The sequence below is a fragment of the Lolium perenne genome, chromosome 1 (genome assembly GCF_019359855.2).
Source record: "Lolium perenne isolate Kyuss_39 chromosome 1, Kyuss_2.0, whole genome shotgun sequence".
NCBI lineage: Eukaryota > Viridiplantae > Streptophyta > Magnoliopsida > Poales > Poaceae > Lolium > Lolium perenne.
In genome coordinates this window covers 81,043,223-81,064,240 of record NC_067244.2, presented here as the reverse complement: position 1 = coordinate 81,064,240, position 21,018 = coordinate 81,043,223, and the positions used below count along the sequence as shown (strand labels likewise).

The 21,018-nt window shown below is 51.7% G+C and overlaps 2 protein-coding genes across 2 annotated transcripts; one reads left to right on the top strand and one right to left on the bottom strand.

Annotated features, from left to right (window-relative positions):
- Window positions 1-1,395: 1,395 nt before the first annotated feature.
- On the top strand, window positions 1,396-17,534 carry LOC139832659 (uncharacterized). The gene is made up of 4 exons (XM_071822469.1): window positions 1,396-1,713; window positions 1,794-2,104; window positions 2,179-2,500; window positions 17,451-17,534. Exons 1-4 carry the CDS (start codon window positions 1,552-1,554, stop codon window positions 17,532-17,534), a joined length of 879 nt encoding a protein of 292 aa, XP_071678570.1. The 5' UTR covers window positions 1,396-1,551.
- Window positions 17,535-17,915: 381 nt separating this feature from the next.
- LOC127303171 (probable WRKY transcription factor 26) lies at window positions 17,916-19,795 on the bottom strand. The gene is made up of 3 exons (XM_051333936.2): window positions 19,424-19,795; window positions 19,142-19,321; window positions 17,916-19,051 (listed from the first exon to the last, which is right to left on the bottom strand). The coding sequence occupies exons 1-3, from the start codon at window positions 19,718-19,720 to the stop codon at window positions 18,107-18,109; spliced, it is 1,422 nt and encodes a 473-aa protein (XP_051189896.1). The 5' UTR covers window positions 19,721-19,795; the 3' UTR covers window positions 17,916-18,106.
- Window positions 19,796-21,018: the final 1,223 nt, after the last annotated feature.

Sequence of the window (21,018 nt, the reverse complement as noted above, 5' to 3'; positions counted from 1 at the left end):
AAGTTCCACATTTCCCGCGCACAACTTCCTCATTTCCCGCGCTAAATTTTCGCGGATGCAAATCTTCAGCCGGTATTTTCGGGAGTGCAGGGTTAAATTACCTCCACGTCGTTTTACCGCAGTTGACCTAAACACGTGTCATCCATCCAACGGCGTGACCGTTCAGTTTCCACCGTTGGATCCGGATCCCGAATCTCCGAGCGCGGCCTATAAATACTCCGCGGCCCGGTAAAAATCCATTCTTTTCACCCCCTCTCACCACATCGTCTTCCTCCTCGCACCGCTCCGCCCGCCAGATCTCGATTCCGGCGAGTTTCGCCACGGTGAACTTCGCGCGCCGCCGAACCAAGGCTCCCCTCGCGCCAAGATTCCCACGTTTGAACGAGAAATTCGCTCCGCCGCCGATTCGTGGTCACGCGGGACGATTTCCTTCAAGTTCGGCGACCTCATCTTCGCCGGAGTTCCGTCGAGCCACCGCGCCATTAGCGGTAAGTACGCCGGCTTTGTAGAAGACAACCTAGTGTAGAAGATAGACTTAGTGATCCGGGTACTCAAACACTTTGTATGGGTGCAGCCGGAAGCATGCCACTCGAATCGTCACTTTGTACTGGTAGCTCTTCGAGTAGCCCGGATCCCAACCAAATAGAACCCATATGCCCGGATCCCATATCATTCCTGCCACCATATGTTTCCGACATCAGACTAGCTCAACCTTTTTCCGCATCTTCCAGCACCGCTCCAGGCCGGATCCCTACCCTCCAAGAGCTCCAAGAAGAACTCGAGGGACAAGCTCGGATGGCAGCAAAGGTGCAGGAAGCGGAAAACAAGAGGGCGTCCAAGGCCCGGATCCGCGAAGGAGAACGGGGTCAATGGTGGCCCTGCGCGACCACCGACGTGGAGCTTAGAGAGCTCCAGAACGAAGGCATGATCTCCAAACACTGGAGTTTCACTCGTGACTCCGACGTCCCCAAGCCAGAAGCCGGAGAAATTGTCATGACCAAGGCTTGGGTGGAACGCGGACTTTCACTCCCTTGTTCGGAATTTTTTCTCTCCATCCTCAACACCTACGGGCTCCAGCCCCACAACATTTGCCCAAATTCATACCTTCTCTTGTCCAACTTCGTGACTCTCTGTGAAGGACATCTTGGGATTCGGCCAGATGTCAAGTTGTGGCAATTCTTTTTCCGGGTGAAGAAAGAAACCAAGGACAAAGCAATGGTGAACTGCGGAAGCATGACATTTATGCTCCGCCCTAACCGCATGTATCCTCCCCACGACTCGCATGAATCCGTCCGGTACTGGAATGCCGGATGGTTCTATGAGAAGAATGCTTCAGTCCCGGAAGTCCACGAAGGCCTGCCTCAGTTCGTCAACGAACCTCCGGAAGAACTTGCAAGCTGGAGCTTCGTCCCTTCACTCGCCCTGACTCCGATCTTGGAGAAGGCCGCGCGGAGAATCTCCTGGCTAGTCCACGACGGACTGACCGGAGCCCAGCTCACACTTAGCTGGTTTTCCCGGAGAATCCAGCCTCTACGCTACAACGCGCGCCTGATGTGCGCTTATACTGGGGCGGATGATCTTCTCCGGGTTACCCGCCACGATCTTCCGGCCGACTCTCTGAAGAGAAGGTTCAAGACGCTGGTGAAGATTCCGAGGGGCCAACAGGTCCCGGAACTGTTCAAGGATATTTACACGAACGATCAGTGTCCTCCGGTAAGCTTTGTTCTTTCCGTTGCTTCAAACTTCCCAAGTTTTTGATGTTTAACTCTAACTCTTGTTCATTTTCCTTCCAGCTCAACACTTTGGCGGAGGAAAACTTCCGCACCATCATTCGCGTCCCCGTCACCGGCGACACGGCGGAGGAGGCTCCGGAAGACGACGAGGAGGAAGAGGACCAGGCACCCCGCAAGGCGGCCCCTCGACCTACAAAGCGTCCCCGCGCCAAAGCTTCCGGCTCTGAAGCCGGAGCTAGCGGCGAGGCCTCCGCCAAGAAGCCGAAGACGACAAAACCACCTCCGCTAGACTCAAGGAAAGCGGAGCGTGCGCGTCTAAGAATGCTCTCGACAGCTGGCCAGGGCACACGCCCCATCATCCCCGGCGCCCCGTAAGTTTCCGAGCATGATGCAATTTTAACTTAGCGAAATTATCTCTTGTCTAAACCCTTTCACTTGTTTGCAGGAATCCGAAAACCGCTGCCACGCGGACCACCAGCCAGGAGCCCATCACAAAATACATGAAGAAATCTCCGGCTGTTGGTCCCTCTACTCCAGTTCCACCAAGCGTCTCCCACCCAACTCCCCAACCGTCGCCCCCTCAGGCTGATCCATCTCCCCCACCTGCCGCAAACACTCCACCGGAAATAATTCCGGTTAGCAGCGGGCATGCGGGCGAAGAAGATCCTAAGGCCAAAGGCCCTGCCCAAGAAGAGGCGGAAAAACAAGGCCAAGGAGAGGTTGAAGTAACTCCTTCCGAGAAAGCTGGAGAGGGCGCTGGCGACATGGTCGTTTTTCCGAAGAACTTTGGAGATCCGGCTGACACCACTTCCACCCCCAAGGCGTATGCCACTAAGTTTTTCAACAAGCTGACTGAAGCGGAGAAGTGGGAGCTTGAACAAGACCTGCTCAACGCCATGCTGAACAACGCCTGGGGGAAGCCTGATTCCAGGACATCGGAAATCCAGGACTTCAAGAAAAACGTTGGCCAGTTCTGCGATCAACTTATCTGCAAGCAAAAGGTACTCCCCAGTAGCCCCCAAGCATGTAGGCGGAAACTCAAAAAGTAGTTAGCGCTTAGATGCTTAGAGAAAGATTACTTCCGGGAAAGTTTTTTAGAATGGACCAGTAGCCCCCAAGCATTATGGCGGAAAAGTTCCGGCAATGATGCTTTAAAAGAAACCATCGCCACAAAGCGGAATTTTTACTCCTGCACTGTTTAAATTTTACAGGAACAGCAGGCGCTGCACTACGAGCTACACAAGAACATTGCCCTGCAGCGCCGCGTTACTCTGAGTCAGGCGGAAAATATCCGGACCCTGAAAGATGAAAATGCAGAACTGGCTAAACAACTGGCGGACACCCAAGGTTGGTTTCCGCCTTCTTCGTCATTAACCAAATTCCGACTTTAGATTTGCTGTTAACTTATGTTATTATAGGCGCATCCTCCTCCCTTGCAACAGCTTCGTCTGAACTTGAGAACCTGCGCTCCTCGTACCAAGAGCTGGAGACAAAACTAAAGGAGGCGGAACTTAAAAGGGAGCAGGCCGAAAAGCAGCTGGCGGAGAGAAACTCCGAGCATATCAGGGAAAAGGGCGAGCTGGAGCTGAAAAAGAATGCTGATAGCGAGACCATCAGGAGGCAGCAAAAAGAGCTCAATGGACTCCGGAAATATATGGAGACGGCGGAGCATCACTGGGACTTGCTCAATGAGAACATCTTGGGTATGATATCGGAACCTTATCAAGATATTTGCTCCGATTTTTTTTACTTTGCGCTCAAATTGCGTGCTTATATCCTGATTATCTTTTATGCAGAGCCGCTTGGGTACCCGGAACAGCGCCAGAATTTGTTCCCGCGGGACGACCTTCTGCAACTCGCGGGCGATGACTGCAAAGATCTCATCTCCGCCTCCCGCAAGATATGCTATAACTTGAACATCAAGAGGAGCCGCACTTGCGACGTGCGCAAGCTTATTGGTAAGATGGATGTTCTGCCAGAGCTGGTGACAGATCTGCAAGCATCTTCAGCCCGAGGTGCAGCTGCAATGGCCTTGACCATGTGCCTAGCACATGCTCTGGGTCTTGAACTTGATGAAGTGACCACGGGCGTTCCTCCGGATGCGGATGTCGGCGCGCTGCTTGATGCAGTGAGCGGCTACGACACCCGTATCGCGCGCAGGATCCGGCACGAGGAATTCTACGACAAGGTCGTCCTCCCTGCGGACGAGCCCTTAGAAGCGGAACTTCAAGAGAAACTCGAGGCCAAGGCGCGACCTGCGGAATCCGGAACCCAGTTTACCTGGACCAGCTCCAAGGATACTCCCCAAGAGGAACCCAAGACCAGCACCGCTGCTTCTGAAGAGAAAGAAAATGAAGAAGACGTGTCTTCTCCGGCCGAAGGCGCCAAGGAAAAGGATCCAGAGGGCAAGACTTCTCCGGCTAAGGGGGAGTGAAAACTTTTATTCCTGCGGGAAAAACAATGCATCATTTTTGGCCCCAGCGAGGGTTTGTAAAAAGACTTTAAATTCTTAAGTAGCTAGGAACGAAACGATTATGCATGGGGCGGAAACACTTATCCTGCTATCCGTTAAATATTATGTGCATGTTTCGTTTTGTGTCGGAAAGCAAGTGCTGACTTCGTTATTTTCCGGCTTGCCCGCTTGACCTTCCACGAGCCGGAAAACCTTAGCCGGAAACGCTCGCCAGCGGCGACGAAGCCCAATGGCAGTCCGTCCATAACCGCGGAAACAAGCCCCCAAGCATAGGTGCCGGAAATCGCTACTAGGAATCCACGAGTTCGCAACAGATAACAACTTAATCAGAAAACTTAAGCTTACGTCCTAAAGGACGATTTTGAAAATCACAACTTTCATACACGCCTAGGCGGAAATATCCAGCCCTGCGGTTTTAGTCGGAAAAACATACACGATCTAAAATGAACAAGTAAAGGAGGTAAAAGACTCAAAGAGTGAACCATAAGCTTTATTTCATTGATCATGTATAACTATTACAGAGTTTATAACTCGGAAAAAATATGCTAAGTGTAGAAAGGACGTAGCTGTGCGATATTCCAAGGGCGATCTGTTTCATCGTAGATGTCATCCGGATCCTCACGCTTGCGTTTCCGGTGCCAGTTAGCAGGTCTATCCCTTAGCTCGCGGAAATCAATAAGGTAGTACGACCCGTTATGAAGCACTTTGCTAACGACGAAGGGTCCTTCCCATGGAGATTGCAGCTTATGGTCTTTCACCTGTCGAAGGCGGAGGACCAGGTCTCCTGCCATAAAGGAGCGTTTCCGAACTCGACGACTGTGATAGCGTCGGAGCTTCTGCTGGTAGATGGCGGAACGCTGGTCAGCTAAGTTCCGAGCTTCCTCGATCAGGTCCACAGATAGCTGTCTGGCCTCGTCAGCCGTTTCTTCATCGTAGGCGGAAACTCGCGGTGAGTCGTGGATGATGTCGGAGGGAAGCACGGCTTCGGATCCGTATACCAGGAAAAATGGGGTAAACCCTGTTGATCTGTTAGGGGTAGTTCGTAAACTCCACAAAACAGCTTCCAACTCGTCAGCCCAAGCTCCGGCTGCTCGTCGCAGCGGTTCTTCAAGGCGCGGCTTAATTCCTGATAATATTAGACCGTTAGCCCATTCAACCTGACCGTTAGATTGTGGATGAGCCACCGATGCAAGGTCCAGTCGGATCCCCATTGTGTCACAATAATCCCTTAACTCTCCCTGAGCGAAGTTTGTGCCATTATCTGTGATTATGCTGTGTGGGATGCCGAATCTCATCACGAGGCTGCAGACGAATTTTAGTGCCGTAGCACCATCGGCTTTTCTCACTGGCTTAGCCTCGATCCATTTGCTGAACTTGTCAACAGCGACCAGGAGGTACTCAAAACCGCCAGGAGATGATCTTTTTAACTTACCAACCATATCGAGCCCCCAGACCGCAAACGGCCAGGTGATAGGTATGGTCTTCAGCTCTTGGGCTGGAGCATTTGGTTGAGTAGCGTAGTACTGACAACCTCGGCAGGTCTTGACTATTTTATCAGCGTCTTCTTTAGCTGTAAGCCAATAGAAACCTAACCGAAAAGCTTTTGCAACGAGTGATCTGGGAGCGGCATGATGCCCGCAATCCCCTGCGTGGATCTCTCTGAGGATTTCAATGCCATCTTGATTGGAGACGCATTTAAGAAATACCCCTGCTGCACTTCGTTTGTAGAGCTGTCCATCAACTATTGTATAGGTTCTTGCTCGTCTGACGATCTGTCGTGCGAGGACCTCGTCCTCTGGCAACTTTTGATCGATGAGGTAATCCAGGAAAGGCTGTGTCCAAGCCGGAATGATAGCCATCACTTCCCTAGCCGGAGACACTGCCACCTCTGGGTTTTCCGGGTTAGCGCCCTTAACTGAGGGTATCCGGAGATGCTCCAGGAAAATGCCAGCGGAATTTGTTTCTCTGCGGATCCGAGCTTGGATAGCATATCTGCCGCTGTGTTGTCGTCTCTTCTGACGTACTTGACTTCGTATCCGAGGAAGCACTTGGCGAGCTCATCAACTTCGTCTCTGTAGGCCGCCATGACGGAATTTCTGGCGTTCCAGGTTCCGGCTACTTGTTGTGCCACCAGGTCGGAATCTCCACAGCATATGATGTGCTTGATCCCAATTTCCTTAGCGATGCGCAGACCGTGTAGTAGGGCCTCATATTCCGCCATGTTGTTAGTAGCTTCGAAGTGGATCTGCAGAACATACTGCAGTTCTTCTCCGGTAGGGGACTTCAGGGTGACTCCGGCTCCTGAGCCTTGATGCTGCTTGGATCCGTCGAAGTGCATGACCCATGTTTCTGGTTCCGGCTCCAGACTTGCATCCGGAGCTTCTGTCCAATCCGCGACGAAATCTGCCAAGACTTGGGATTTAACCGCAGTCCTGGGCTTGTAAGCGATGTCGAAGGCGGATAATTCGATGCCCCATTTAGCCGTACGTCCTGTTGCGTCAGCGTTGTTGAGAATTGTAGACAGCGGAGCCTTGCTCACGATCACATGGATGCTCTTGGAAATAGTGCCTCAACTTCCGGCTACCCAGGAACACTCCATAGGCTAGCTTCTGAAAGTGAGGGTACCTTTGTTTTGACTCCGTCAGCACCTCGCTAATGTAGTAGACAGGTCTCTGGACGTCATATTCATGACCTTCTTCCTTTCGCTCCACCACGATGACGAGGCTGATGACTTTGTTGGTAGCTGCCAGATAAAGGAGCATTGGCTCTGACTCTGCTGGAGCTGCCAAGATAGGTGGGGAGGTGAGAATTTCCTTCAACCCTCGAAGAGCTGCGTCAGCTGCGTCGTCCCAGACAAATTTGTCTGTTTTCTTCAGCAACTTGTACAGAGGTAGCGCCTTCTCGCCAAGACGGCTAACAAACCTACTGATTGCTGCAACACAACCAGTTAGTCGTTGCACATCTTTGAGACAAGTTGGCCTTTTGATGCACAGGATTGCCTTGATCTTTTCCGGGTTAACCTCAATGCCTCTGTGAGAGACTATGAAGCCAAGGAGTTTTCCGGCTAGCACGCCAAAGACGCACTTCAGCGGATTCAACATCATCTTGTACCTACGGAGGTTGTCAAAGGTTTCTGTGAGGTCGCTGATCAAGTCGGATCCTTTCCGGGTTATGACCGCGATGTCGTCGACGTAAGCGTGCACGTTCCGGTCAATTTGGTCCTTCAGGCACCGCTGCATCGTACGTTGGTAGGTAGCACCTGCATTTTTCAAACCAAAGGGCATAGTAACATAGCAGTAAGTACCGAACGGGGTAATGAATGAAGTCGCCTTTTGGTCGGATTCCTTCATCCGGATCTGATGATACCCGGAATACGCATCAAGAAAACACAAGTTCCGCCCCGCCGTCGAATCAATGACTTGGTCAATGCGCGGCAAGGGGAACGGATCCTTCGGGCAATGTTTGTTCAAGCCAGAGTAATCGATGCACATTCTTAGTATTTCAGTGTTCTTTTTGGGTACAAGGACGGGATTCGCGACCCAATCGGTATGGATAACTTCCATTACAAAACCTGCTTCTAGTAACTTTGCTAGATCCATTCCTATGGCGTGGCGCTTCTTATCTCCAAAGCGTCGCATAGCTTGCTTTACTGGTTTGGCCCCCGGATTTATGTTGAGGTAGTGCTCGGTGAGTTCCCTAGGTACTCCGGACATGTCAGAAGGTTGCCATGCGAAGATATCCATGTTAGCGCGGAGGAACTCGACGAGCGCGCTTTCCTATTTGGGGTCCATGTTGGCTCCGACTGAAACCTGCTTGGAAGAGTCACCTGGAATGAGGTCATGCTTCTTGGTTTCTATCGCGGGCTTGAAGGAGGTTTTCTGCTCGGAGATCTGCTTCTTGGTGGTCTGCATCTCAGTCGGATCCACCGCGGCTCTGTAGCCTTTCAGCTCTTCTCCGGATATCACAGACTCTGCGAAGGCGGCTTCGCCTAACTCGCACTCATGAGCCTTTTTGTAGTCTCCGGATACGGTAATCATACCTTTAGGACCCGGAATCTTGAGCTTGTTGTAGATGTAGCACGCTCTTGCGTGGAACTTGTGGTAGGTGGGCCTGCCGAAGATGACGTGGTAGGAGCTCTTGAAGGGCACAACTTCAAACGTGATCTTCTCTTCGCGGAAATTATGAACATCGCCAAAAGCCACGGGAAGTGTGATGCTGCCGAGGGAGTTTGCCTTCTTACCCGGAACCACACCATGAAACTCAGTGGTGCTGTGTTTGAGCTGTTCCTTGGTGAGGTTCATCCGCTCTAGAGTCTCCAGGTACATGATGTTCAAGCTGGCTCCGCCATCCATGAGGCACTTGGAGAAGTCATACCCGTCTATGCGGGGACTTACAACCAAGGCGTAGCATTCCTTTGGCACAATTGCGGGATGATCCCTCCGATCAAATGTGCACGGAATTTCCGACCACCTGACGTACTGCGGCACAGCCGGAACTATGGCGTTCAGGATCCGGGTAGCTGACTTGGAGGCGTACTGTTGGGGTTCCGAGGAAAGTGTGGTAAGCCCCCACGCTCTTTTTGTTGAATGGATTGGATTTACCTGCGGCTCCTGCCTTGGGATCCGGCGAGTTATCATCCTCATCCATCGCCTCGGAACTATCGTCCTCCTTGTCTTTGTTCTTGCCCTTGCCACCTTTTCCGCGAGGGCGGTGCTTCCGGGCGCGCTTGTATCCGGCCTCCGGGTCGTTCTTTAGATCATTGACCCACTTGCAGTTGCGGTTGGTATGAGTGGACTTCCCTGTAACCGGATCCAGATGGGCCAGGCAGGGCATGTCTCTGTACTCCTCATAGGTTTGCGGGGCGCGGGATCCGGCAGCAGTGACCTCGGAGGTATGCTGCTGACCCCTGCCGGCTCCGCCTCCGCGTCCGCGTCCTCTTCCGCCTCCTGGACCTCCGCGTTGAAACGCCATGGCGACCATCTCGGATCCGCCACTCTTCTGGTCATCAGGGTTCTTGCGCTTATGGCTGCTGCTGCCGCCGTTGTCACGGTTCTTCTTTTGTTGATGCAGGGGGATTGCTGTGGCTGCGAGGTCACCGCCTGCGTCGTCATCGGCGGCAGTGTGGTCGCTGGCGATGGTGATCATGTCGTCCAACGTCAGTTGATTTGCATTGACCATGCAAGTTAGCTTGTGTCGCAGCAATCCTCCTCGCTGCAAGCCCCCAATGAAAGCGTGCATTGCTGTGCGGTTGTCGACGTTCTCGCACTCGTTTCTGCATGCCAACCATCGGGTGAGGAAGTTCCTCGATGTTTCGCCCTTCTTCTGGATGCATGCCTGCAGGTCGCTTGTTGTGGCAGGTCTCTTGTAGGTGCCCCTGAAGTGTTTCTCAAAAGCGTTCTTCAGGTCGAACCAGCAAAAGATGGAGTTCTTCTCAAGGTCGCTGAGCCAGATCCGGGCTGGACCTACAAGGTACAACTGAAGCATGCGGCAGGCGATGTTAGGGGTTCCTCCGGCGAAGGTTACAGCATTATAGTAATCCTCAATCCAGGTATCCGGCCTTTCGGTGCCATCATAATGCTTCAGATTTCCGGGTAGCTTGAGGTTCATCCTTGGCTTTGGTTCCTCTCGAATCATCCTGCCAAAGCACTTCGGACCAATGTAGTCGGTTCTGTACTCGTTAAGGCGGTCCCGCGCGTCGCGCGAGCCGTGGCGAGGAGATTTTGAGCGAGAGCGAGATCTCCGGCCATTGCCTCCGCCTCCACCTCCGCCGCCACCGCTAGGTGGTGGTGAGGGAGACCTGCGAGGTGGGCGGTCTGACCTCTTGCTTCCGCCATCTGAATCTCCTCGGCCTTCCTGGTGCTGGCTCCGGCTCCTGTGGCTGCCTTCGCCTTGGCGCTGGCTGCCCTGGTCGTTCCGGCGAAGCTCCGAATCACGGCTCCGGCGAGGCTCTGGGTCCCGGCTTCGGCGAGGTTCTGGACCGCGGTCCTCATTCCGACTCCTCCTGGGCTCGGGCTCATGAACAATGTTCTGGTTCCGGCGAGGTTCCGGCGAGCGCTCCCTGTTTCTGTTTCTTGGTAGCACGTTGTCGCGGATAACAATCCCACCATGCCCAGGGGGCCTGGTGTTTCCGGCTGGACTACGGCGGCGAGGGGGTCGCGGGTAACCGTTGGGCGGAGGAGAGGGGTTGCGGTATTTGTCTCGTCCAGAGTACATCGCATCCTTTCCCTTTCTTGGATCTGACGGTGGCGTCTTTGATGGTACGGGGATTGGATTTGGGTGTTCCCTGGCTTTCCTTCTGCGCTCCGAGGATCCGGTGTGTGATTCGTCATCGGGTCGCCGATCAGCGCGGGCGTCCTTCTGCGCGGTAGATAAACAGATATCCGGATTGGATTCCAACCTGCGCGAAGTATCCGTCTTGCTTTGCTGCTGCATTGCTGAAGCGACGAGAGTGCGAAGATAGTTGATATCAACCTCTTCGTCCTTCTTCTGCAGTAGTTCCGCAGCTTTTAGCATGTTGTCCTTTGGGCTTTCGAGCGGCTGGTGCTCTGCGGGCGTGTTGAAGGGTATCCTGCGAGGCGGAATTGCTTCTCTAACAATTCGATCGGCCTCCGCCTGTGCATAGATCATCTTTACTTCCCACTCAGCCCTCATGCTCTTGACTTGCTCGAGTGTGGCAGCAATCTCGCGGTCCTGTCTGTCGAAGTTTTCCGCCCAGGCTGCATGATCTGCCCTCCCTACCTTTAACGCAGCTTCGGTATCGGCGAGCTTCTTGGCTGTGGCCAGCATCTCCTTTCTGGTGGTTTCTAGAGCCTCCAGATCTGCGGCGTCGCCCGGGGTTATAGGTGTGTTAAGAACTGCTCGCGCGGCCACCTCCTCTGCTGACAGGATTTCCTCCGAGGAAGAATTCCTTTGGGGTCGTACCCGAGACATTGGAGATCCTTGTTGGGATGGTTGAGGGTCAGATTGGCTGGTTGGTTCTTCAGATCCAGTTTGTCCCAGCGCTGCTACCGTTGCGAGAACCTGCTTAGGCTGGGCGGAGTCGACTTCAGGCTGATCACTGTATCCGTATTCCCTTATCTTGCGAACGAAGTCATCAGATTCCGTGGAGGGGGTATCTCCGGAAATTGGGCTCAGGTTGCCCAAAATCGACTCTTCAACCGGAGTCTCGCTCTCTCCGACAAGCTCAGCCTGATCCGGATCCGCGTTGTGTTCCGGTGCCTCTTCCTGCTCAGGACCAGCTCCGTCTTCTTGAGGGGCGGTTCCGGCGGTATGGGCCAAGAAGTGTACGAAGTGGCACCTCTGCTTTTCTAACACCTGGGAGACCCAGGCGGATCTGCATTGGTCTTCCACCTTTGTTTCCTGCTCAGGGGTGGATTGGGTGGGCTTTGAAATTTCCAGATCCAAGGCGGAATCTTCCTTGGGAAGCTCCTGCGTCTCAGATCGGATCTTCGCGACAGCGTCCAGCTCTGCGGCGGTCGCGTCTGCGCTACTTACCAGTGGGTTTCCGTCGGAATCGACGGTTTCCCCGATGAAGATGTGAATGCCGCCAATTGGGATGATGGAGAGCTTGACGGGGTTTGTCCTAGCCGGAATCCAGCACTCATCCGGAGGGACGATCGGCAGATTCCCGGCGTAAAGGACGCGTCCCACAGCGATGGTGTCGTCGTAGCTTCCCATGGCGGAACCCTCCCGGTTCCGGCCTCCAGACGCCACAGGCCCCACGGTGGGCGCCAACTGTCGTTGCCTAATCGACGGTACCCCGGAGGAGGGATCCTCACGAGGGGGAGAAGAAGTAGGGGCCATAGGGCGGAGTGCACACGGGACGGTGGTACGCGAGTTACCCAGCTTCGGAACACCTGCACGATGACAGGGCCTACTGCTGCTTGTCTGGAATTATCTGGGCGCTTTCGCGTTGTTACAATGAGTTGTGGTTGTCCCTCTAGGGGTCCCGGGATCCGGCTTATAAAGGCGCACGGATCTAGGGTTTACATGGAGAGTCCTAGCCGGATTACAGATAGCCTAGCTACGGTACAATATCTTGCCGTGCACGTCACGGATCCGCCTTCCATACACGTCGTACTGGATCCGGGTTCCTCATGGACCTCCATGGATCCGGGTTACTCCTAAGGTCGGTACGGATCCGGCCTGCTGATCCTGGGCTGGACTTCTTCCTTCATGATCAACAGCAACTGGGCCGCCCGATGGGCCACATGCCTCATCACCGTCTTTGGGCCACCCGGGCTTGCCGGATCTAGGCACTGTCGATGGTACACCCATGAAGTATACCCACAACACTTAGAGCTTTCACTCTCCTTGATCATGTTGCATCATACTCCTCTCTTGATCCTTGAAAACTTCCTCCACACCAAACTTAGAACAACTCATTAGAGGGTTAGCGACAATAAAAATTAACATGTTCAGAGGTGACACAATCATTCTTAACACTTCTGGACATTGCATAAAGCTACTGGACATTAATGGATCAAAGAAATTCATCCAACATAGCAAAAGAGGCAATGCGAAATAAAAGGCAGAATCTGTCAAAACAGAACAGTTCGTATTGACGAATTTTATCGAGGCACCAGACTTGCTCAAATGAAAATGCTCAAATTTAATAAAAGTTGCGTACATATCTGAGGATCACTCACGTAAATTGGCATAATTTTCTGAGTTACCTACAGAGAAAACAGCCCAGATTCGTGACAGCAAAGAAATCTGTTTCTGCGTAGTAATCCAAATCTAGTATGAACTTTTCTATCAACGACTTTTCTTGGCACAACAAAACACTAAACTAAGATAAGGAGAGGTTGCTACAGTAGTAAACAACTTCCAAGACACAAAATAAAAACAAAGTACTGTAGGTAAAAACCATGGGTTGTCTCCCATAAGCGCTTTTCTTTAACGCCTTTCAGCTAGGCGCAGAAAGTGTGTATCAAGTATTATCAAGAGACGAAGTATCAACATCATAATTTGTTCTAATAATAGAATCAAAAGGTAACTTCATTCTCTTTCTAGGGAAGTGTTCCATACCTTTCTTGAGAGGAAATTGATATTTTATATTACCTTCCTTCATATCAATGATAGCACCAACAGTTCGAAGAAAAGGTCTTCCCAATATAATGGGACAAGATGCATTGCATTCAATATCCAAGACAACAAAATCAACGGGGACAAGGTTATTGTTAACGGTAATGCGAACATTATCAACTTTCCCCAAAGGTTTCTTTGTAGAATGATCAGCAAGATTAACATCCAAATAACAATTTTTCAGCGGTGGCAAGTCAAGCATATTATAAATTTTCTTAGGCAGAGATAGCAACCAATCTTTAGCTCTTCCTCTTAATGAGAAAGGGAACAATTTTAATTTTATAATGTCACCATCTACATCTTTATACTTTTGCATTTCACATAATTCAACAAAATTATTAAGATGGGCAGCAGCATCATCAGAACTAACACCAGAAAATTGCTCTCGCATAACAAGATTCAGTAAAGCAGGTTTAATTTCAAAGAATTCTGCTGTAGTAGCAGGTGGAGCAATAGGTGTGCATAAGAAATCATTATTATTTGTGGTTGTGAAGTCACACAACTTAGTATTTTCAGGGTTGGCCATTTTAGCAACAGTAAGTAAAGCAAACTAGATAAAGTAAATGCAAGTAACTAATTTTTTTGTGTTTTTGATATAGCGAACAAGATAGCAAATAAAGTAAAACTAGCAACTAATTTTTTTGTATTTTGATTTAGTGCAGCAAACAAAGTAGTAAATAAAACTAAGCAAGACAAAAACAAAGTAAAGAGATTGGGAAGTGGAGACTCCCCTTGCAGCGTGTCTTGATCTCCCCGGCAACGGCGCCAGAAAAAGAGCTTGATGGCGTGTAACTCACACGTTCGTTGGGAACCCCAAGAGGAAGGTATGATGCGCACAGCAGCAAGTTTTCCCTCAGAAAGAAACCAAGGTTTATCGAACCAGGAGGAGCCAAGAAGCACGTTGAAGGTTGATGGCGGCGGGATGTAGTGCGGTGCAACACCAGGGATTCCGGCGCCAACGTGGAACCTGCACAACACAACCAAAGTACTTTGCCCCAACGAAACAGTGAGGTTGTCAATCTCACCGGCTTGCTGTAACAAAGGATTAACCGTATTGTGTGGAAGATGATTGTTTGCAGAAAATAGTAGAACAACGATCTTCAGAGATTGTATTTCAGTATAGAGAATTGGACCGGGGTCCACAGTTCACTAGAGGTGTCTTTCCCATAAAATAAACAGCATGTTGGGTGAACAAATTACAGTTGGGCAATTGACAAATAAAGAGGGCATGACCATGCACATACATATTATGATGAGTATAGTGAGATTTAATTGGGCATTACGACAAAGTACATAGACCGCCATCCAGCATGCATCTATGCCTAAAAAGTCCACCTTCAGGTTATCATCCGAACCCCCTCCAGTATTAAGTTGCTAACAACAGACAATTGCATTAAGTATTGCGCGTAATGTAATCAGTGACTATATCCTCGAACATAGCACCAATGTTTTATCCCTAGTGGCAACAGCACATCCACAACCTTAGAACTTTCTGTCACTGTCCCAGATATCAATGGAGGCATGAACCCACTATCGAGCATAAATACTCCCTCTTGGAGTTACAAGCATCTACTTGGCCAGAGCATCTACTAGTAACGGAGAGCATGCAAGATTATAAACAACACATAGACATAACTTTGATAATCAACATAACAAGTATTCTCTATTCATCGGATCCCAACAAACGCAACATATAGGATTACAGATAGATGATCTTGATCATGTTAGGCAGCTCACAAGATCCGACAATTAAGCACAATGGGGAGAAGACAACCATCTAGCTACTGCTATGGACCCATAGTCCAGGGGTAGACTACTCACACATCACTCCGGAGGCGACCATGGCGGCGTAGAGTCCTCCGGGAGATGAATCCCCTCTCCGGCAGGGTGCCGGAGGCGATCTCCTGGATCCCCCGAGATGGGATCGGCGGCGGCGGCGTCTCTGGAAGGTTTTCCGTATCGTGGCTCTCGGTACTGGGGGTTTCGCGACGGAGGCTTTAAGTAGGCGGAAGGGCAGGTCAGGAGGCGGCACGAGGGGCCGCGCCGCCCTAGGGTGTGGCCACCTCGTGGCCCCACTTCGTCTCCTCTTCGGTCTTCTGGAAGCTTCGTGGCAAAATAGGACCCTGGGCGTTGATTTCGTCCAATTCCGAGAATATTTCGTTACTAGGATTTCTGAAACCAAAAACAGCAGAAAACAGCTACTGGCACTTCGGCATCTTGTTAATAGGTTAGTTCCAGAAAATGCACGAATATGACATAAAGTGTGCATAAAACATGTAGATAACATCAATAATGTGGCATGGAACATAAGAAATTATCGATACGTCGGAGACGTATCATGGCTTCATGCAATGTGTCATTAATTATGTAGTAGACTCATATTGCTTTGAGATGTGTGATGTTATGGTAACATACATAGCTAGTTACCACCCCACTCTCATTCTTCTTTTATTGTCATGCCATGTCACCAAAATACCTTGAGATGTGTGATGTTATCACCTATGTTACCCCCACTATGAGCAGTCTTAGAGTATCTCCAGTCGCGTCCCCCAAAGAGCGCCAGATTGAGCGTTTGGGGGACATGTTTTGTTCGTGCCGCGTTTGGGGGACGTCGCTCCCCAGTCGCGTCCCCCAAACGCCGCCCCCAAACATTAAAAATACTTTTTTGGCATTTTTAATTCAATTTCCACAAACTAAAACATAATTGGGAACGTGGTTTACAGGAAGACACAGTTTGGAACATGGTTTTCCACAAACTAATACATAATTTGAACCATGGTGGACACAAATATAAAATTTTGCAAAAAAACTAAACCTAACTAGGCCGTGCATCGAAGGTTTCATGTGTTCGCTGCTAAGAAAGAACACTCGAGGGCACACCCAGTCACCCAAACTGGAAAATCCAGCGTGAGGATGGTGCCCTTGTTGGTTCTACCGATGAGGCGAACATCCAGAAACTTCCGTGCACGTATTCGTTGCGAAGAAACAACACTCTTCATCATGTCGTCCTCCTCCTCGGTGTTGTCGCCATGGTAGTCCCGGCGGCAGCGCGTCTCGTCGAAGACCTTGACGCTCATGTCCCTGTCGCCGAAGTAGGAGAACAGGAGGATGAAGCCGGCTTCGAGGCTGTGGTGGCGCGCGAACTTCTCCCAGCCGATGTTGAGGTACATCTTGCCGCGTGCGTCGTAGATCACGTCGACGATCCACCGGTAGTAGCCGCACACGGCCTCCCGCAGATGCATCGTGCGCGGGTGGTCGTCGCCGGCGACGTACTCGGCGAAGGAGTCCGACAGCCTCTAGATGCCGCGTGGGTCGCCCTTGAGGACGAGGACGAACTCGAACAGCACGGACCCCTCCACATCCATCTCCGGCGATGAAGACGACGGCGTGGCAGACGACAGCGAGCGTGACGCTCTGCCACAGCCACGACCACGACCACGGCCGCGAGCTCGACCTCCGCCTCTACCAGACATGGCGTCGTCTCTTGTTGAGATGGTGACGGCTAGTGTTGGGGAGAGAGGCGCTAGGGTTTGTGTGTGATAGGGACGATGAGAGACGGCCCTTTTTTATAGGCCGGAGGGAGGCGGGGGAGCGGTGACGCTCATTAACGCCGGCACGTAGAGCTAGGCGCGACGAGAAGCGTCGCTGCGCCTCTGCGGGAACTGCACCATCGCTGCGGGAACTGCACCGTCGCTGCGCCAATAACTTCCGTCGCAAGGTAGGCGGCGGTTAGGTTAAAATTTATTGTGCCGCTGACGGGTTGGCCCTGCCACTCCCCGCCTCGCTTTTCGTTGTGTCCGGCGTCCCCGGTGCGTCTCTGTAGGGCGGGGACGGGATCGAGACGGACACCGTATCGGGACGCGCCGAACAAAAATAAGCTTAGAACCGTTTTTGGTCCGGCGCGCCCCAAATTGCTTTGAGGGACGCGCGATGCTCTTAGCCCTAGCCTAGGGAGTACGGCACAAATATCATATTCCGAGCTTCCCATCCATGTTTTCCACAAAATGTACACATGTGTTCTCAATTGAGACCGACGGCAGCCAGCGTGTGGACACCACTAAAGACATCAAGAGAGTCCACTAGGCCACGATTTGCCTAACAAATGTACTAGTACTAGCAACGACTTGTGACTAGATTATTGGCGAGAAGGCCTGCAGCGCGTCACCGCTGTCGTCATCGTCTGCGTCTGGAATGGATTTGTGCGGGGAAAACGCACTGAGCACGTCAACCAGATAAACTAGCACTTAATATGCGGGGAGAGAGAATGTGAGAGATGCGTGCACTGTTGGGTGTGATAGGATTTATTTTTATTTTGCTAGCAAACGTGATCGGATAACTATCAACTACTCCTAATAAATAATAAATACAAAAAGAGCAGCAATCACATCACCTAATTGAGAGGCACGTGCTGGAGATGGTAGTGATCTAAAGCAACAAATATCTAATCTAAATACCAAAAAAAAGTCACATTATAAGCTGGAGTATAATTTACACCGGTAGAAGAAACTGATTCCTTTTTCGCAATTCACGAGTCTTATTGACTGTCTTCTCTAGGTAGAGCCACAAGATACGTGTATGTATGCGTACAGCAGTCGCAGGCCAATGTTTTGTAGGGAGTGGCATTCAACAAATAAATAAACCAATCGATCTCTCTTCCTAGCTAATACTGTACTAATATACCACGTATGTGCGTGTGTATATGCAACAAAACACCTGTACGTACACTACAAGGCAAGCGTACACGTATACGCTACGGCCGTGCACGTACACGTATCCGGCATGGTGGAACGAAGAGCTTGAGCTAAAGCTTAGCTTAGCAGAGGAGCGACTTGACGAACAGGTCGTCCCGGGGCTCGTCCTTGGTGCGCTGGAACGCGCCGCCGTACCCGGCCGCGGGGTTTGTGAGCATCTCCAGGGTGTAGGGTCCCTGCCCGGTAGCCGCCGGCCGGATGGGCCCCGAGCTGATCTCGGACGACGACGCGATCGGCAGCGCGCGGCTGGCGCCGGCGCCGCGGCCGACCGGCACGTCGTGGTTGTGCTTGCCCTCGTAGGTGGTGATGACCGCGCGGTTGTCGTGCGACGCCCGCTCGACGTGCTTCCGCACCGGGCAGCCCACGGTGGTGCACTTGTAGTAGCTCCTCGGGTTGGGGTTCCCCTTGACGACCTTCTGGCCGTACTTCCTCCACCTGAAGCCGTCGTCGAGTATGTCGATGTCGCTGAGCGTCTGCACGACGAGCCTGGGCTCGCGCACGGGCTTGCCGCCGGCGCCCCCCGCGCCGCCGGAGCTGCCTTCGTTGTCCGCGTCCTCCTTCCAGCGCTTGGCTTCGGGCTCGGCGCCGTCGCTGCGCTGCGAGCCGTTGTCGGCGTCGTCGTCGCCGAAGGTGACCGAGGAGTGCTCGGGCGTGGCGCCGGAGTGCTCGGGCCCGTCCTCGGCGCGCGCGACGGCGGCCGCGCATGCCGAGGAGGAGGAGGAGTTGCGGCGCGTGGAGAGCGGCTTGGGGTGGTCGTGCGCGCCCTTGTAGACGATCTGCGTGATGCGGCCGTCGGCGAGGGAGCGCTCGACCTTCTTCTTCATGGAGCAGTTGGCGTAGGTGCACTTGTAGTAGCTCCGGGGGTTCTCGCTCCCCTTCACCTGCTTCTGCCCGTACTTCCTCCAGTTGTACCCGTCCTCGAGCTGCTTGTTGCTGTTGGTGTTGCCGCCGGAGCTCTTGGTGCTCGCTGGGATGCTCTTGCTCACTTCCACCACTTTCTGTTGTTCCTGCACAAGCGTATCCATCTTGTGTCAGCTGCTGCATACTTAAAATTGAGCTACATAACGAGAATTATGTGTGTGTTTGTATGTGTGTACCTTGAAGGACGGGAAAGAGTTTGTTTGAGAGGTGGCGGCGGCGTTGGAGTTGACTGCGTGGAAGGAGAAGTCGGCGAAGCTGTTGTCTCCTCTGCTGAGCTCCTCTTGCTGGGAGGCGATGAGATCTTTCCAGTCGTATTTCTGCGCCGGGATCGCGCCGGTGGTCGGAGACGCCAAGATCTGATAAGACAGATACAAGGAACAACTCAAATCAGTACTGCTGCTGCTAACAGTTAGTGCATACTTATCAAAGAAGAAGAGAAGGGATGATGGGATGCGCACGTTAGAGTAGTTGAGGAGGACGGGGGAGTCGAGCAGCTCGGCGGGGCTGAGACCGGCGGGGATGGAGAAGTAGGAGAAGGGCGAGCCGGGCGGCGGCGGCGAGATGGGCAGGCTGGGGGGCTGCGCGGACTTGAACTTGGGCACCCCGCCCCTGCTCCCCTGGCTGAACCCCCTCGGCGAGCGCCGCTCCCCGTCGCTGGGGCCAGAGCCGGAGAGAAGATCGGTGAAGGAGGTGATGAAGTTGGGCGGCGTGAAGGTGAAGGCTGCGTGGTCGAGGCTCCCCGCGGAGGACGCCATGGCGATCGTCTGGACGGGAGGGGATTGGGAGCGGGGGTGTGATGTGAATTGAGGACTGGAGTGGTTGCTCGCTCGGTGGCGCCTTAAGTAGCTGCCGCCGGTAGTGGGCGAAAGTGCCCACTTGCGACAGGCGTGCGAAGCTTCTGGTCACTGACACGCGGGGGCGGGGCGGGCTGGAATGTGAACGTGGTGTTTAGGGTTGTTTCCGCGAAGGGGGTTTTGGGTCAAAGCTCGTGCGGTTTTGACCAGTCAGCCGGGGCGGCGTGGTTCGGCGAAGGGAGTCGAGGCGAGCATGGGACGGGCGTTTCCGGGAAAGGAAGGCCGTGGGTCCCGAAGGATAACGGGGTGGCCTTCCGTGTTCCCACGACGATAGCAGAGTTGCCCATCATGCATGGTGAAGCAAGTGGAGTAGCTTTGTAACGCGACGTTTTGGGCTAATTGGCGATTACACGAGTGGCGGCTCACGCACGCACCTCGTACTACCATGTCATCCACATCCTTTTTTTTAAACAAACTTGTACTGCTGTGGTTTGGCTTCGACCAAAGTCAAATTCCATGCTTCCTCTGTATCCAATCCCCTGTCGCAGATCTATCTACTCGCATTTTAGGTATAGAAATCTAAAGAAATCTTTGACACTTAATTTGTAACAAAGAAATCATAATTTAACCAAATACGTTATTAGAAAAATATCAAAATCTATAATACCAAATGCATCATGGTCCTAACAATATGTATTTACTTTCTTATTTTATCAGTGTAAGACCTTTCAGATATTGTAAAGTGGATTAGCTACGGATTGTCCAAGAGGTTGTTTTTTGAATGTTAGCAGGAGAACTGCTAAATTCATTGCTATTTCTTTTGCTAAATTCATTGCTATATCTCCGTGTCTATTGTGGGTTAAAATTTGAGTAAAGTTTTATATCTCCATGTCTACGACGTCCACTATGGGTTACTGAAGAAAATGGATTAGGGATAGTAAATAAAATAGCTTCATAAGAAAGGTTAATGTTTATCTTTTCTACTCTTGGAATAATTAATATCATAAATTTATAATACTAATTATAAACTAAAATCAACAGCATTTCTTACAAAAGAAAATGGACTAGCTAGGGTCCTTGGGTCCAATTTGGAAACATCCTGACAAAAATAACAAGCTTTGATATGAGAAAACATGACAAATTCTATGGTTTAAGTGAATGATTGTCAAAAACGATCATGTCATGTTGCCAACGTACTACCATTTACGCAGGTATGAAGCAAATATAATACTCCCACTAAGTCCATGTAATCCACTGTA